At 40.1% G+C, this 15,856-nt stretch overlaps 2 protein-coding genes across 3 annotated transcripts in view; one reads left to right on the top strand and one right to left on the bottom strand.

The window, feature by feature from the left end:
• The window catches only part of LOC308392879 (MAM domain-containing protein 2-like), a 226,660-nt gene extending 217,372 nt beyond the window's left edge, over positions 1-9,288 (bottom strand). For both annotated transcript variants that reach the window (XM_080876173.1, XM_080876172.1), the window contains exons 1-3: positions 9,036-9,288; positions 8,794-8,904; positions 2,627-2,916 (exon numbers count right to left, since the gene is read on the bottom strand). In XM_080876173.1, the coding sequence (XP_080732299.1) occupies positions 2,627-2,916; positions 8,794-8,904; positions 9,036-9,147 (513 nt within the window). In that variant the 5' untranslated portion in view covers positions 9,148-9,288. The remainder of the gene's footprint in view (positions 1-2,626; positions 2,917-8,793; positions 8,905-9,035) is intronic.
• LOC308392876 (uncharacterized protein) overlaps positions 8,860-15,856 on the top strand; it is a 39,015-nt gene continuing 32,018 nt past the window's right edge. The window contains exon 1 of the mRNA XM_080876169.1: positions 8,860-8,951. The gene's annotated coding sequence lies outside the window, so the exon portion shown is untranslated. The remainder of the gene's footprint in view (positions 8,952-15,856) is intronic.

The raw sequence follows: 15,856 nt of genomic DNA on the forward strand, positions 1-15,856 counted from the left end.
TGGTATGTTTGAATGTTTATTCTACATACATTTGGACTCTGGTCCTATGGACAATGATGGAAACAACTGGAAGAGACATTCATGACGCCCTGCAGAACTCAAACCACCCTGCAGAGAGACATGTGATTTGCACACCCGGAGGAAGCATCACCAAGCTGAGATGTTTTTGAAAATGTTACTTTCTTATTTTCACTATTAAATTAACAATTTCTTTGTTTGCTTGTAGGATGCAGGTTGCCATTGGATGAGATTAATGAGGAATGGGATAACTGCTAATACATTTGTTAAACTGTGTACTTTTACAGTAATTTAGGGTGATTGGACATATGCTGAATATAACAATGTTTGCCTTAAAGCTGTCAGACATGAGGTATTCATAACTGGGGACTTTTCTAGCATAAATGTCGAAAAGGGGGGAATGATAGGGTTGTATTGTTGATTGTCATTTATGCTTAGAAATATTTACTCATATATGCTTAGAAGTATATAATCATTGGTGGATTGAAAGAATGCTTCATCCTAAAGAGGTCTGTATTAACTTTGTGTAGCTGTAGAAGGGAGTGCATACATTCCCCAGAGTGTCCTGGCATAGATCACACTCCCTAGGAGAGTTTATCTTTTCTTGTTGATTTATGGTATAGCAAGCACACGCATATCTGTTTAAGTATAAGAGCCTTTTGTTAGATGGAGTTAGACGTCCTGGCACTAGCCTTGGGGAGTCTTCACAGGGTCACATCTTGACCTCACACAGATCACACACACACACACACACACACACAGGCAAGGTACTCTTTGTGTGTATGTAGACGTCACATGTTAGTGAACTTATGCATATTCATGTAACCTCAATAAAAGGGCAGTGTACGGGAGAACGGACGAGAGCAACTGGGGCCAAGCGAAGGAACGGCGTTTGTCCGGTTCTCTCCCGTGCACGAGTACCATGAAGAAGTTTGCCTACTTGCGTCTTGCTTGCAGTGTAATTATATTGTCTTAACGTTCCAGCGGATGGGTTCAAGATACAAACCCATCAACATTTAAAAAAGAAATTTATCTGTTCTTGACACAATGTGTATTCAAATTAGTGTAGCCTATTACGATGAAGAGTGCCTCAGCTGGATGGTGTCTATTTATACTAGAAGTTTTGTTTTTTTTGTCTTATTTATTTTTTGCTTTAATTTATGGAAGCATGAATATTTCTGGCACCGCAAGGTGGCAAGAAATGCCAGAAATAGGGTTACTCCTTCAAAATTAGTTATTAGAAGTCACTGGCAGAAAGTCTTCATATTTAAAGGTGGGAAATACAGTCCTACCAGTGCATCTCAATCTAAAAAATAATTGGAATATTTTGGCTGCAGCTTTGAAGTTGAACATTTTAAATTTAAGGTGAAGCATCAAAAACTGCAGTTCCTTGAGCGGCCACTTGAGTCTGATCTAAAAGTGAGGCAGCCTCCACAGATTCCCATGTTAAAACGCCCAACTTTACAGAAAAAATAAGCATATTTTAGATGTAGACGGGTACAATCATATGCTTTTATTTCAATAGCCAGTTTATCTCTTACAACAAGCAGGTTTGCTTTTGTTATTCGGTTATTCGCAGGTATCTGTTTCCCTGCACAACCCCCGTACTGTCCACAGATGCAGCTTGCCATCATTAACTAATAACCCTTCATTCTCTCATCCAGTGCCTCTAAAAACAATACAACAGCACTTAAACTTAGCCAAGTATGTCCCATCTTTAGCAAACTAACACTACCTCCATCCCTAAGTCAAGCTAGCTTTTTTTTCCAATAACAAAAGTTAATGCTGGGTGGATTTATTTCATTGAGTGGGAGTAAATAGCACAATGCTTCAGCAGTTGGTGTGAAATCTAAACCTCTGGCACATGAATTTTCTTCACCCAGGTCTGGACTGAAATGTGTTTATGCACTGAGGGGCCTGCACATAGCACAGGTCTGGAATAGCCTGATGTAGGTCACAGACCCTGTCAGACTCAGCTCTGCCTCTGCATATAGTGTAAACATGTGCTGTACTTTTCCCAGAGTGTTTGGATAATTACAAGCATGTTTCATACTCGCTTCAATTTAGGTCTGCATGTGTCACTTTAACCTGCATGTGTCGTTTCAATGAGATTGAGAGGTTTTCTGCACATGTGCAGGTTAGAAAATCGGCTGTCTGACTGCATCTTCAGTCTTTAAAAAATAAAAACAGGAAAGTGTGAGTAAATATTTAGTATGTTTTAGTTTTACCTTTCTTTGCACTCATTTTCTCTCATTAGTTGGTAATCTCTGAGAAAGTTGAACTGAAGTGCAGTGGGATTTCTTGTAAGATCACACATTTATTCTTATATTATTGCAAGTTTTTTTTTCTTGCACAACTAGACAGCTGGGTGTTTATCAGCGGAGTCCCAGGATGAACATTTTCCATTTTATACCTTTTCTTCCGGCTGTAATCTACCCAACCATTCCCCTTTCAGTACCTAAGAATAGCTTAGCTGTTGTACCTTTTATATTTTGAAAAGAGATATAACAGCCCTGAGCTTCTGGTGGAACTTCAGCCATGTTTTGGTACATTTTAATCTGATCTCTTTCTTAAACAAAGATTAGATACTATTTGAAAAGTGTTTTACCCTGTAAGGCTCTGTATTGTTCTGCAGGTCGATGCTTGAGACCACCCAGCTGTCGGAGGGCAACCGGCTGCTCCACAGCGGCCTGTCAAAGCTGTTCCCCTCGGTGCGCTGCAGGACCTCCAGGCTTCCTGGCTCTGTGATCTGATAGACAAGCCTCAGGCAGCTCCACTCACCATGCTCCAAACGGGGACTCAGCAGCACCCCTATGATCTCTCGCTGTGGGTCAGCACCACTGCCTATGTAGTCCTCCTGATCCTCATTCACGGCTGCTTCCACTGTGACAAAACGGCCTGAACAAATGGATTACAAATACAGCATTTCATTCATTATAAACAAAGCATGATCAAGAGCATTTTTATGGCAGCTGCTGCCTGATCTCCCCCCCCCTGCTGCTGTACAAATCTTTAATATTTGTGCCACAAATAAGGTTCTTAAGTTAAGTAATGTAGTCTCCTCATTTCCAGCTCCATATTTTTTTTTATAAATTTTGAGTAAATTTTGCATGGTTCACAGTGTAAATTATCACTGTTTGACTGTTAGTGGGCCTTAAGTTTATCCTGTCTGAAACAGACTGTTTTAGCTCCTGCTGCGTTAAGCTAGCTTCTTTCTGATTGGTTCTCTGACAAAAGCAACTTTTGAAAACTTGCATAAGAAAAACCATAAGAAAAAATGTCTGAAACTGGGTGTTTAGGACAGTCAGAAGCTGATCTTTTGGCCCAGAGTGGCTAATATTACATAAGCTAACCTTTGGCTGCCTTTGATATCAGCAGCCACCACTCTAATATCACATATGTCAGTAAGGAAAAGCTTGGTGACGTCTTGCTTTAAAGCAAACGTTTTAATGTTTGGAATAAGACTTTAAAAACTTTCAGCCCTTTGGAGGTACATTTCTTATTGTTCATTTCTCCATAAAAATGCTCTGGAGGCAGATTTTTAACAGCACACTCAGTACCAGCTATAAGTATCTGTCAGCTGTAAAACTAATTGGAAATATAGACCCTTCATGAGAAGGGCCAGGCATAAAAAGATGCACAACAACATGATAATAGATAATAAAATGCAGATGGATCATCAGAAAAGCAGCTTTAGTCTTTTTCTTGTGATGTTGCTTCCTGCGTTTACGACCCTTTGGTCAGCAGGAGGTCACACACACACACACACACACACACACACACATATGCATACAGTGCCTTGTCTTTGTAACCAAGGAGGGTTACGAGGGGAGGTGTTTGTAAACGTTCTCAATAAAAGCCAGAGGAGGCCGGATTCGGGGTCATTTCATGGTAGACACCAACGAGGCCTCCCTTGCAAGTAAATCAATCAATCGCTGACTGTCTTGTTTTCTTCATGATGAATAAGTCTCTAAACCAGTGGGCCTTGTGGAAACACAGACCCAACAATTAATTTCTGCGTTTTGGCAGTAATTTCAGTTCAATACTTACTAGAGAAAAGTTACTAAAGGGGTGTGCACTGTTAAGAAAACACATGTAGAAAAGGTTGCACTGTGGACCTAAGTCTGTACAGAAATGTGACTAAAAACCTAAAGTACTGAAAACCCATGTTTCACTGTAATACAAGAGAGACCCTTACAGTCCAGTTTTTGGTTTTCACAGGACTCTATGCAGTCCTTCCTGCTTCCATAGGAATTAAGGGGGCACACAGGCAGGTGCTGCTAATCAAATGCACTTAATTAAGCGATCATCAGTAGATCTCAGCAAATTCACTAAGGTCAAACTGTGCAAGGCTCAGAGAAAACCCAAGAGCTATATTTCAGATTCTACAAACCTCATTTAGCATGCTAAATGTTGACAGTACAATGAGAAAAAACATCTGATCAAACAAATCTACAACAGAAAGGCTGAAGGTCACGGTGTTTCAGTATCCCAGTGAAAGTCTGTGTGCAAAATCAAATTCTTGGAAACCTCAATGAACTGATACAACATTGTTCAGAAAGATGGGTCGAAATTCCTCCGCAAAGTGAGAAACTGATGAATTCATACAGAAAACAATTACTTTAGGTTATTTCTAATAAAAGGTGGTTTTATAGCCAGAAAAATCATGGGGTGCACTTAGTGTTTTCACAGGACTGCACATGCATTAGTAAATTTGGCCCAAGGTCACACATTTTAGTTTCTGGTAGAAATCAAGGTACATACTGTAACTTTTATACCGTTTGTGGCTTACTAACAAGCTAGTAATTTGCTAACTATATATTATATATCTACTAATTTGCTAGCTTGTGAGAGTACAAACTGAAAGGCACTAGCAAATTAACAGAGTTGGGTGTTGTTGTTGCCGGACCTGAAATCATATTAGCTGATCCACACAGTGCAGCCACACTAATTAACTGAGTTAAATATGAACACAGAGGCAGCTAACAGGCTCACTGATCGATGTGCAGGTTTGGACGTTCTGACAGAAATAAGCTCTAAATCCCAGCATCAGTTTGTGTTTAAATGCTTGGAATTATAAAATGTGTCTGAGCCAGCTCCAGATAATATGCAAAAATCAATCATTTTCTTTACACTTTCTGTTTAAGGACTAGAACCTGTTAAAAATCAGATGTAGTGTTACTGCACATTTCTATCTGAAAAAAGTTATAGAAAACCCAGATTTACGGGATGTGACATTTTGCATCAGGATTCATGGCCAAAGTCAGGACACTTTGAGTCAGAGCATCATAAAATCCACCTCAGCAACTCTTTTCTGCTCCAGGGTCCTCCGAGCTCTTCTTAGTGGTCTGTCATTTATTATTTGTCCCTGTGGAATGCCCTGCTGCCCCGGGGCTCCTGAACACACTCACACACAGAGGACTGAGATGATTTCAGTTTGGAAAATTCAATGTTTCTTTTCTTCCCCCAGTAAACTGCAGTTGTTTATATTTAAAAACTGAATCAACAGATGTTAAAACCTCAAACTGATGCAATGTCTTGATTAGATCATCCCAATGCCTGATTTGGTTTCAAGCAGAGTAAAAAGGGTACATAAAAACTGCTTTATACATACATTTGACATGACTTCACTGCTCCTGTTCTGGCTGCGCAGAGCAATGAAAGGGATAAAGAGCAGTGGAGTAAAGGAAAAGAAATGAGCAGGAACTAAGCACACTATTAATGCACCAAATACACCGACTTCTCTGGCACGCCAGCGGCATTAGCAACAAAGATGGAAACAGGAAAACACAGAGTATCCCAGACAGAAGCAGAGCAATTTTTGGACAAAGTGGGCTGTGAGCAAACATCGTAGTGGGGAAAAAGTGGTAATTAGAGGTTTTCTTCAGCAGGATTTGGAGCAGCAGGATAGAGCCATGATAGAAATTCTGCCTCACCAGTTACATGGCTCAAGATTAGAGATAAAGAGTTTTTTTGTTTGTTTGTTTTTATGACTGATATCATCTAACCTCTCATCACCCACCAGATCATAGGTGAGTAAGGGCTAGTGTTAGGGACTGATTTAACCACGAGCTAAATAGACTCATTTTCAGAAACTAGAAAATTTTGCCTCTAAAATGAAGCTTCTTTTATTTTTTTTGCAGGATGTTAACCTACCTCTAACCTTAACCATACCCTTGAATAGATGGGTTCTCAGTCATCCAGGTCATGGTTGCCTTCTCATTCAAAAGGCTTCTTCAGTTCTAAAAACTGATGAGGAGTCCCAGGTATTCATATGTTAGCTCATGTGAGTCTAACTGCTCATTGGACAGGTCGGTATCAAGGACTTTCAGGACCACCTCCAAGGTGAAAGCCGCACTAGCAGTTAAATATCTGGGACTCCACATCAGCTGTTAGAACTGAAGAAACCTTCTGAATGACAAGTTAAACATCTTAAAGAACTTAAATAAGAAGTCTAGTTGCCTTCAACTCAAACACTTAATTTATTAACCTCTTACCATCTACACATAGGACCAAAAAGTGGTTTTGATTGTCAGGCCCTCCATTCTGAATTAAAAACAGGTGTTATACAGTGTAAGTCACGGCACAGGCTCAAGAAAACCCAATATCAGTGAACACAGCTTGTTAGTAAATGCTTGAATCGGAGTTAATGCCACGGTCCTTGGGTTTGAGGTTGTTTTTGGATTGGGAATCCTCAGTCAATATATTTGGGTTTGGGTTTCTGTTCAGGTTCTTCTGTTTGAAGTTTTGATTCTTACTGTTTGTAGATTGAGTTTTTGATCTCTGTTGTCATGTCCTTTCAATACAGTAATATACTCATAATGTAGTTTGTTGATTGTATTTATGGCTCCAGATACGTTTTCTTGGACTTTTCAATGCCTTTCTAGATGGTTTACTGTTCCAGTATTAGTTCTACATTCTTGATTTGTATTTACCTTCAGTTCCTAATTTGAGTTTGTTATTTGTGTGTTGTGTTAGGTTTTCTGGTGTTCCCCCTGAATTAGTGAAACAAGAATGACAGACTAAACAGCTTTTGTTCATTTCCTGTTGTAGTATGACTGTTTTTCTATTTTTCTATGGCTGTTTGAGTTTTGCTTCCTCTCTGATTGTCTTCATCACATGCAGTTGTGTCTTATCCTCAAATTAGTCCTGAGTGTATAGTCCATGTGGCATTCTTGTTTCTGTCTATATAGATCTGTCCAGTTTTTCCCCTCACCTTCTCTGTTCTTTGGATTACTGCTCGTGGTGTTCACTGTCATCAGGAGCAGTGTGAAAAATATGTGGATTTTTTTTGGCTAGTCTCGCTTTGGCTGTTGCCGTTCCTTCAGCTGGCCGTGACGAAAATTGTCACAATTACAGGATGCAAAGAGCTGAAATGACACTGAGTGTTTGAAAACAATGAAAGGTGTCCACTGTCTGTGCTTCTCTGCGGTCCTTTCCTTTCCTGTTCAGGCCAACTTTTCAACCAATCAGCATTTTACCACCACACAGTTCCCTATTCAGCTATGCGCTGGTGGTTTTGGAGGACTGCACACAAACACCTCTGCATAGACTGTATACCCATAATCCTTCACTCTGCAAAGCCAAACACTTAGGCAAACTACTGGCGTATCCTCTTAACCCTCTGACACAAACACATTACCATGAATTCTGCATAATTTATGCTTCTGCGTCGACTCTAAGTAGAGCCTATGCAAGTGGTCGATACCATTGCCAGCATTTATACTTGTGCTGGCGGCGGGTGTTTTCTTCCAGTCAATTTGAAAAATGGCGGCAGAAGATGTAGCCAAAAATACATAAGAGGAAACGGTGGTATGAACAGGCCAGTCACAATCATGTGACATGTACTTTCATTCTCTAGTTACAAGCATACATCCCACTTCAGTCATGATCAGTGGCGCCCCCTAACCGTAAGTCAAGGCAATCAAAATATTGAGTTTGGAGGATTTTTTAAATTACGCTCCCAAATTTGTTTCCTTTCTCCAAAATACAAGGTTAAGGTTATCACCAGTGATCCACATTTATATATACTAAATAAAAGATTATTGGACTGGATCAGTTTCATAGAAACTACTGATGATAATTCTGCCCCCAATCCTTTTTTTAGAGAAAAGCAAAATTGGCTTTTCTGGAAAAATGTGAACAGGATTTAATCTATCAGAACGAGTAATTTCTGATCATATTTGGGTTAATGTGATTACCGGTGATCACTTAGACCTCAAAGGCTTAAAGCAGGCTCCACCTCATGTCACTATTTACGTGACGAAACCTTGTCATTGGTTCACCAGGATAAATACAGCTCAAGACTTCTCACTATTTTGTTCATGGACCACACAAGAGTGTACAATTTTACACATGCTTGTTTAGCAATGGTTAAGAAGTTGTGTAGTTTCTGCCACGGCGACCAAAGCGTGCACAAACGTTAACCTTCATTCATCCATCTGTTGGCTTTGATCATTTTGCATGAACAGACGGTGATATCACACAGATACTAAGGTAAGGGCGTGTGCAGCATTCATTCATATCAGCTGCAGCGGTACCAACCCGACGAGAATAACTAATAACTAATGTGTTATTTCACTGACTCCAGATGTTCAGAGATGCTGCAATCAATGCAGACCAGATGGGTTTCTTTTCACCGTACTGCTTTAGTGGCACAGCCAAAACCAGCACCAAAACTGTCATTAAAACATCTTTAACTCTACACTCATTATAAGCTCCTACGTTAAATTCGTTTTAAACCCTGAAAGTGCAGGGTGCCGTAGTTTTAAGTACCATCTTTTTGCAGGGTCCAGCTCATAAAGTCTGCATCTGACGTGTATCCGCAGGTGTTGGACTCAAAGTTGCAAGAGCCTGGCAACAGCTGGCTGTTGGCTTGGATGTTGACTGAGAGAGAAACAAAGAGGAGGAAGACGTTAGAGAGAGAGGGAATGGTAAGTATGAATCATTGCAACTGGCATTAATAGAAGCATGCCCTCATCCACCAGCGCTGGCCAAAACCGTTAAGATGTACTCACCAGCAAAAGTTAGGAGAATGTAGAATCTAAGCATTGCTGCTTTCTGTTTGAAAATATACAAAGAAAACTCTTGGAGGATGTAGGAAAAGAACAAAGAGCAGTCCTCTTTCATCCACGGTCGGGGAAAAGGCAAGATGGCTCTGCAAAGTTTGTTTTTGAAGACTTCTCTCTTGTGTGTCGTCCGAGTGTCTCTCCAGCTCACAGACCGGCAGCACACTGTCTGTGGGGAGAGTGGGGAGGAAAAACAGAGAGGAGGAGGAGGAGAAAGAAGGTGACTGATGGGCTGATGTTAGGCGAGAGAGGGAGCTGGGGGAAGGAGAAAATGAAGAGGCTGGAAGGGGGGGCACCTCACACACTATCAGAAACTGACTTAAAACAGCAACGACTGTGCAGCTCTCCTCTTCTGATCTGTTGGCCTCAGAGTAAAAGCAGAGTTAGGGGTTAAATGTCCTGTGCAGCTCAGTTACTCAGTTCACCCCCCACCCTGAGTATTAGGCCCGCGTCTTCCAGTTCAGACATGAGCCTAATGAGCGAAACTGTCCTTATCAGAGAAAAACGACAGAGTTGGTACATTTTTAAAATGCTTAAAATCTCCAGAGTTTGCAGTTTCCTTGCAAACAACCTAATTATGGTGTGAACAACATGACTGTGCAGTAAACCTATGTATACTTGGTGTACACTAACCTCCCCTATCAGTGTGCTGTGATAAACTGTCAAACAATACTGCGCTATGAAAGATTGTCCTGATATGAACTTCAGATGAATTTGTAAAGGGTTATCTCCTCTCTGGAGGTGTTTTAGTGTTGAGTGATCAGCAGTAACTTGCAGCGGTGTAGAAAAACTACACATTTTTGAGGAGAGCCTGTTGTTACAACCTTTGAATGCATTGAATTATATTATGTCACACACTCCTGGTGTCAGTGCTTTTACCAGCTTCATATAGAGAAATCCTTTGAGACAGAAGGGCAACGTTTATTCAAAAAATGTGCGCAATTGAATATTTTTGGCCATCGGACTCTCACGAGAAGCGGCATCATTGATCAGTAGGTTCAGATGGAGGTAGAAGATGGTAAATGGACCCCCAAAAGGAAATAATAGAGCTAATTTTATCATGACATGAAAATTCTGGAGTGCACAGGCTGCTATGAAAACGTTACAGCTATGAATCAGGCTGGAAGGAGAGAAGTGAGAGGCTTTTGTCAGCTAAATGATGAACTTGTGGAAAACAAGAAGCACTCCTCCGTCAAGGCAGCTCTCTCTCTCTGGGCTGTATTTACATTTAAGGGAACAGTAATGTGTTTCGTATTTATTCATTTTGTTTTCTGTGTTCTTTTTGAGCAAACTTTAAGAAGTTTGCAGTGCAGATTATTACTTTGACTACACAAACATAATGTAGGAGTAGGTAATGGATAATGTGAGTAACTGCACATGAATAGCTTGAGTTTACAGTTTATTTCTGACTAACTAGACATTCTCTTTCTGTAGAGTCAGAATCCTCATATATTGGTATAATTGCCTAAATGTTGCCAATAGTTTTAAAGATAAAAGACATTTGATGAAGGTTCGACCTTGTAAGAATTATAGAAGTTTTATAGGTTATAAGAGTTTTTTGTATATTTTTGACCAATAAATTGTTAAGATGACAAATTTTAATGGACTGTTAACATGACCCCACTCTACACCCCCACATAGTTCATTCAAAACTTTTCAAGCTATCGTGTTTACAGACAGAATGACACACACACATATAAACACTACAAAAACGTCTTGGCAGTGAAAAAAAAACATAAAAAAAAGAAGATTTGGGGGACATTTACTGTTCACTCATATATCTTTGATTTCTTGCAGTTGGGCACCTCTAACCTGATGGGGATGCAAAACATCTAAACCCAGCCAAGAGTACTCCTGCTCTTGCTGAACCTGTTTGTGTGGTGACACTTTTATCATTTTTTAATAATCATGTGGGTCTTTTTGAGACACAGACTTTATTGTGTTGCTGAAAATCTTTTCCAGATGCTCCAATTTAACTCCAGTGCAGATTTCCTTTTGTAATAAAGTGCATAAGGTAGTCAAAAATATATGGACAATACTTCTTTTTTCATTTGAGCAACTTTTTCTGATCAAGAGAAGAGATTTTTTTCACACAATGACTCCTTTAATTTAGAAAATATACTTCCCTTCCCTTTTCAATATTACAGCATTTCCCACATGCACAAAGCCAGGACCCGTAGAAGTTTTCCTCTACACCCTCTGGAGTAAATCTCTGCAGCAGAGCTCTAAAATAGTGCACGTTAAAAGACACTGCTATATAATGACACCTTCAGCTATAACACAAGCATGTTAGGTAGTCAAACACTTTTGTATCGAGTTCATATTCGTAGCATAACAGCTGGAATTTAATGAGAAGACATATTTGAGAGCCTGTCTGGAAGCGGTATGATGATGTTTCCTGGGGTCTACAAATGATCTGAACTGTGTTTTACAGACTTGTGGAGCGTCAAAACATTTTTCAGTGATATAAAATATGTGAACAGCTTGTATTAGGAAATCCTGAACTAATCCTGCAGTTCACACTAGTTCATCTAAATACAAAGCAGCCACATGGAAATGTGAAAAATCCAACCTAAATTCAGGAAAAATGGGTAAAAAATTAAATTGTTGGAGCACTGAATGTCAGCACAGATACTCTGAGTCCAACTGCAGAAGGAAAATGAATTTGAATGGTGGGGAAAAAAAATGGAGCATGCTGGGTATGGAAGACCAGACTTTGCTGTACTTTTCAGCGGGAGAGCTCTCCTCCACATTTGTGGTCCATCTGTCAGCCTTGCTTTCTCTGCCTCTGTTTTTTCCCCTCCTCATTTTCTGCAGTTCTGCACTCTTATCGCTTGTGTTCACCAGAATTTTAACAAGAAATCTGAAACAATTATAGAGCACATGGGGAGGTGGATATTTGTGAAACCTGTTAATTGCGTGGCAAGAAGGCCTGACTGAAGCCATCAATATTATCCTGCTAGAAAATGCAGAGGAAAATGCAGAGCTAAAAAAAAAGGGGGGAATACAAATACTGATTCTTTGTTTGAGAACACAGAGGGAAGATTGAAAACAGCGTCCAGAGATTTCTGCTTTCCCTCAGCTTCACAGATTATAATTAAAAGTTCATTTTTTTCTGTGTATTTTCTGGTCTGGTCTGTCTCTGTAAACAACAAAGTGAAGCTTCAATAAAGAACTGAAGGGTGCTGTCAGGGTTCAGTCATGTGCGGAGCATGCAAACGTCAGTTATGAAACGTTCTCCTCAGTGTGTGATTTACTGCCAAAAAGAACACCAAACAATGTAGTCGCTGGACCCCCACCCTTCTTCTGGGAACACCCCAGCCCACCACTTCTGCTGGCGGTGGTTGACCCTACAACAGCTGTTATAACATTTGTTTAAATGAAAAGGTTTGATCTTTGCTGCGTACAAAGTGATGTGTCTGCGAGGGAAAACTTGGTCACAAATCTGTTTTGTGCAAAAACAGAAAACCCCACTTTTACTTAGTCTGTTGGGATTTTTTAACAACATGTTATACAGTTAGGCACAGACGTTTTCAGACAATACACCGCCGCAGTGGATTTTAAAGCAAGATGTGACTGAAGGGCAGGCTTTCTTTTTTAATCCATGAAGCAATTTTTAGAAATGTCCCCCAGAAGCTCAAAATGAACTGGAAAAAGTGACGTAAAAATAAGGATTGTTTTTAGCACTTGGATAAAACCATGAACATCACCAAATGCTGTTTTTCCTCCCTTTACAACAGACGGCTTCAGTTGCTACTTATCTTTGTGCCTTTGGATCTTTTTGCATGTGGCTGTGTGTCTAATAACTGAAAAGCTGCTCTGTTGGGCTGCTGCTCATGTAACTGAATTGGCCATTGAGGATTATCCCATCTTTTTACTGTAAGAAGCTCTTAAGGAAGTATGTTTTGGGTCATTATCCGTTATCCATCTGCACGGTGAAGCACCATCTATCAGTTCAGCAGCATTTGGCTGAGTCTGAGCAGAGAGTATAGCCCTGTGTGCTCCACAGTCCATCCATGTGCTTCTATCACCAGTCACATCATCAATAAGCATTGGTGACCCAGTTCCACTGACAGCATGCATGCGGTGCCATAACATTTTTTAAATGTTTTCTGGCTAATTCTAATCTGCCCTCTTTTCTCTGTATCTACATTCATGTAGATGTCTCCTAGTTGTAGACTTTGACAGTGATGCGCCTGCCTCCTCGAGAGTCTTCACAGCTAAATGTCATGAAGCTGTTTTTCTTAACTGTGGAAATAATTCGGTCATTGTGCACTTTAGTTGTCTTCTGCGGTCCCTCAGGCCTTTTGATGTTGCTGAGCTGGATAGTTATTTTGGGTTTTCAGCCTAATGATGGTCTGCTTGCGTCCTCAGTGTTTTTGAATCTTATATTGAGAGTTCCAGCATCCAGTGAAAGGGTTACCAAATATAAGCTCAACACTTGGAATGGACTCATGATTTTATATCTGCTTCAGTTGGTACAGAAATGTGTTTGATTATCACTTGTCAAATTACTTTAAACAGCAAAATTATTTAATAATAGGAAAATTTCTTTATATCACTGAGGTTAATGTAATATTTAATTGCAAAGTTGAACAATTTATGTGCATATTGAGAATTTAAACCTCCATCAGATGAATATGAAAACCTGAGGCATGACCCTGCTACATTTCATACACAACTGAGATAACAGCTGATTTTATGGATTACTCTTAAGGATTATGCCCTTCATGGCCTTACCTAACCTTTTAGTATCACATGCAGCAGTGCGTACCTTAAGGGCAGAGGTCTTTTGTGTCTTGCTGCGAACTCTAAAGGGGCCTGGAGGCTCAGGAATGAGCTGCCTGAGTAAATCAGGTCAGCTGAGTCAGTGACTTGAAATGTGCTTTAAATGGAAATCCTTTCCCAAGGTTTCTTGAGTCTTAATTTCCTTTAAACCATTTTTTCTTTCCAAAACACTTTCTAGAGTATTGGCCTTTATGTGCTTTCCCCATTCGGCGTTTGCTTTATTTTGTGACCCCTTCTTGAAAAGCGCTACATAATTCGATTTTTATTGTTATATTACCACTTCCATCCTGCTGAAGGGCTCCACCTGCAGCCGGGGTCAAACAAGCACGGGCCCTGTGGCTTGTAGTTTAAACATGGATCATCTCCTGAACATAATGGAAACCGGAGCGTGTAAAGTGAGGCCACTGGTTTTCTGCGTGATAAGAGATGACTCCCTAATGAAACATTGATGTGAGTTAATTCCACTAATGGGTTCAGCCTGTGCCGACTGCATGCCATCTAACTACAGAAGGAACATGTACAGTACAGCTGCATTGATGTATGCAGAGAGAGATGCAGAAATTATTAATGTTTTCTCTGTAAATAGAACAGCAGCAAGCTGAACACAGAACATGAACTATAGGCTATGTGACATTACCCCAGACCCACTCCACTGACCCGATTCTCCATGTTGGCCCTATTATGGAGCTTTTCAGTTCATAGCCGGTATTTCATAAAAAAGTGTGCCGGTTGTTTGTGTGGGACCAAAGACGTGTGCCTGCTGAGATACTAATAACAGATTTGATACCATGGTTACTATACTCCACTCCATCGCCATCCTTCATCAAGTATTGTTGTCAAGGTAACACGTGCAGTTGCAGAAAGGTGCATGTGACTTTTAAGTAACAATGCTCGATTAGTAATGAAGACACAGCCTCTTTATTATCTTGGATCATTGGAAACAGGAGCTTAAGATAGCTTATTCCATCACCTCTTAAAAGTTACTAGATTTTATATCATACATGTCAGCCTACAACACGAAAGGTCTGCAGTTAACATCGTGTGAATTTTCCACAAAAAGCTGAAAAAAGATAGCAAGTAAGAAGGCCCCGGGGAAGGGTGGCATCAGTAGGAACATCTGACATAAAGTCTTTGCCAAATCAAATCAGAATAATTCCACAGATTGAGGAAGATGGACCCCTAAACGGAGTAGCTGAAAAAAAGAATAAGAATAAGGAATCAATTTTGATTGCAATAACTGATTCTGTTAAAGCAGCTCCTACCTATTAAATAACTGCCTTTGACTGGATATAAAAGATGGATGTAACTGGATCAATACGCAAAAATCAGCCCAGGGATTTTTTTGCCCGCCATGTTCTGTGAGAACAGTGCAGATGGTCCAGTTAAATACGTGCACATATTTGTGCAGTTCCTCAGAGTAATGGTAATGATGAGTAGTACATACAACAAAAAGGGGGAAAGGATAAACAGGTCAAAGCAGCCAATCATTGTACTTCAATCACTGGATCTTTCTCTTGCTAATTCCGTCCCTCCATCTATTTTCTTACCACATCAATTACATCTTCTTCCGTCTCTTCTCCACTCTGTTTTTGGTACTGCTGTCCCTAATTATGCCCTTCGCCACGGCTGGTGCTAGCGAGAGCATCGACTTGTAACTACTTGTTGGCAATATTGTCTCCTGTAGCAACCCAGACAGCTAACATCAGTTGATTTTTTTTTTTTGCTGCATCTGTTTCTAGATTATTTCTATTTCACACTCACAGCTTTTCCGTTCCACTTTTTTTCCTTTTATTTTGTCCATCTTTATTAATCATTTCTTTCAAACTAAACTCTGTTTTACAAGTTGCATGAGCACACAGGGAAGGTAGAAGAAGATCTGGCTGCATTAAGAGTCACAGCCTATCTGTTAGTCACATGGTGAAACATACCTGGCTTTCTTCTATTTAACTCTAATGGGAACTATTACTTCCTAAACTGATGAT

Source organism: Rhamphochromis sp. 'chilingali' (assembly GCF_963969265.1).
Source record: "Rhamphochromis sp. 'chilingali' genome assembly, chromosome: 2".
Classification (NCBI taxonomy): Eukaryota; Metazoa; Chordata; class Actinopteri; order Cichliformes; family Cichlidae; genus Rhamphochromis; species Rhamphochromis sp. 'chilingali'.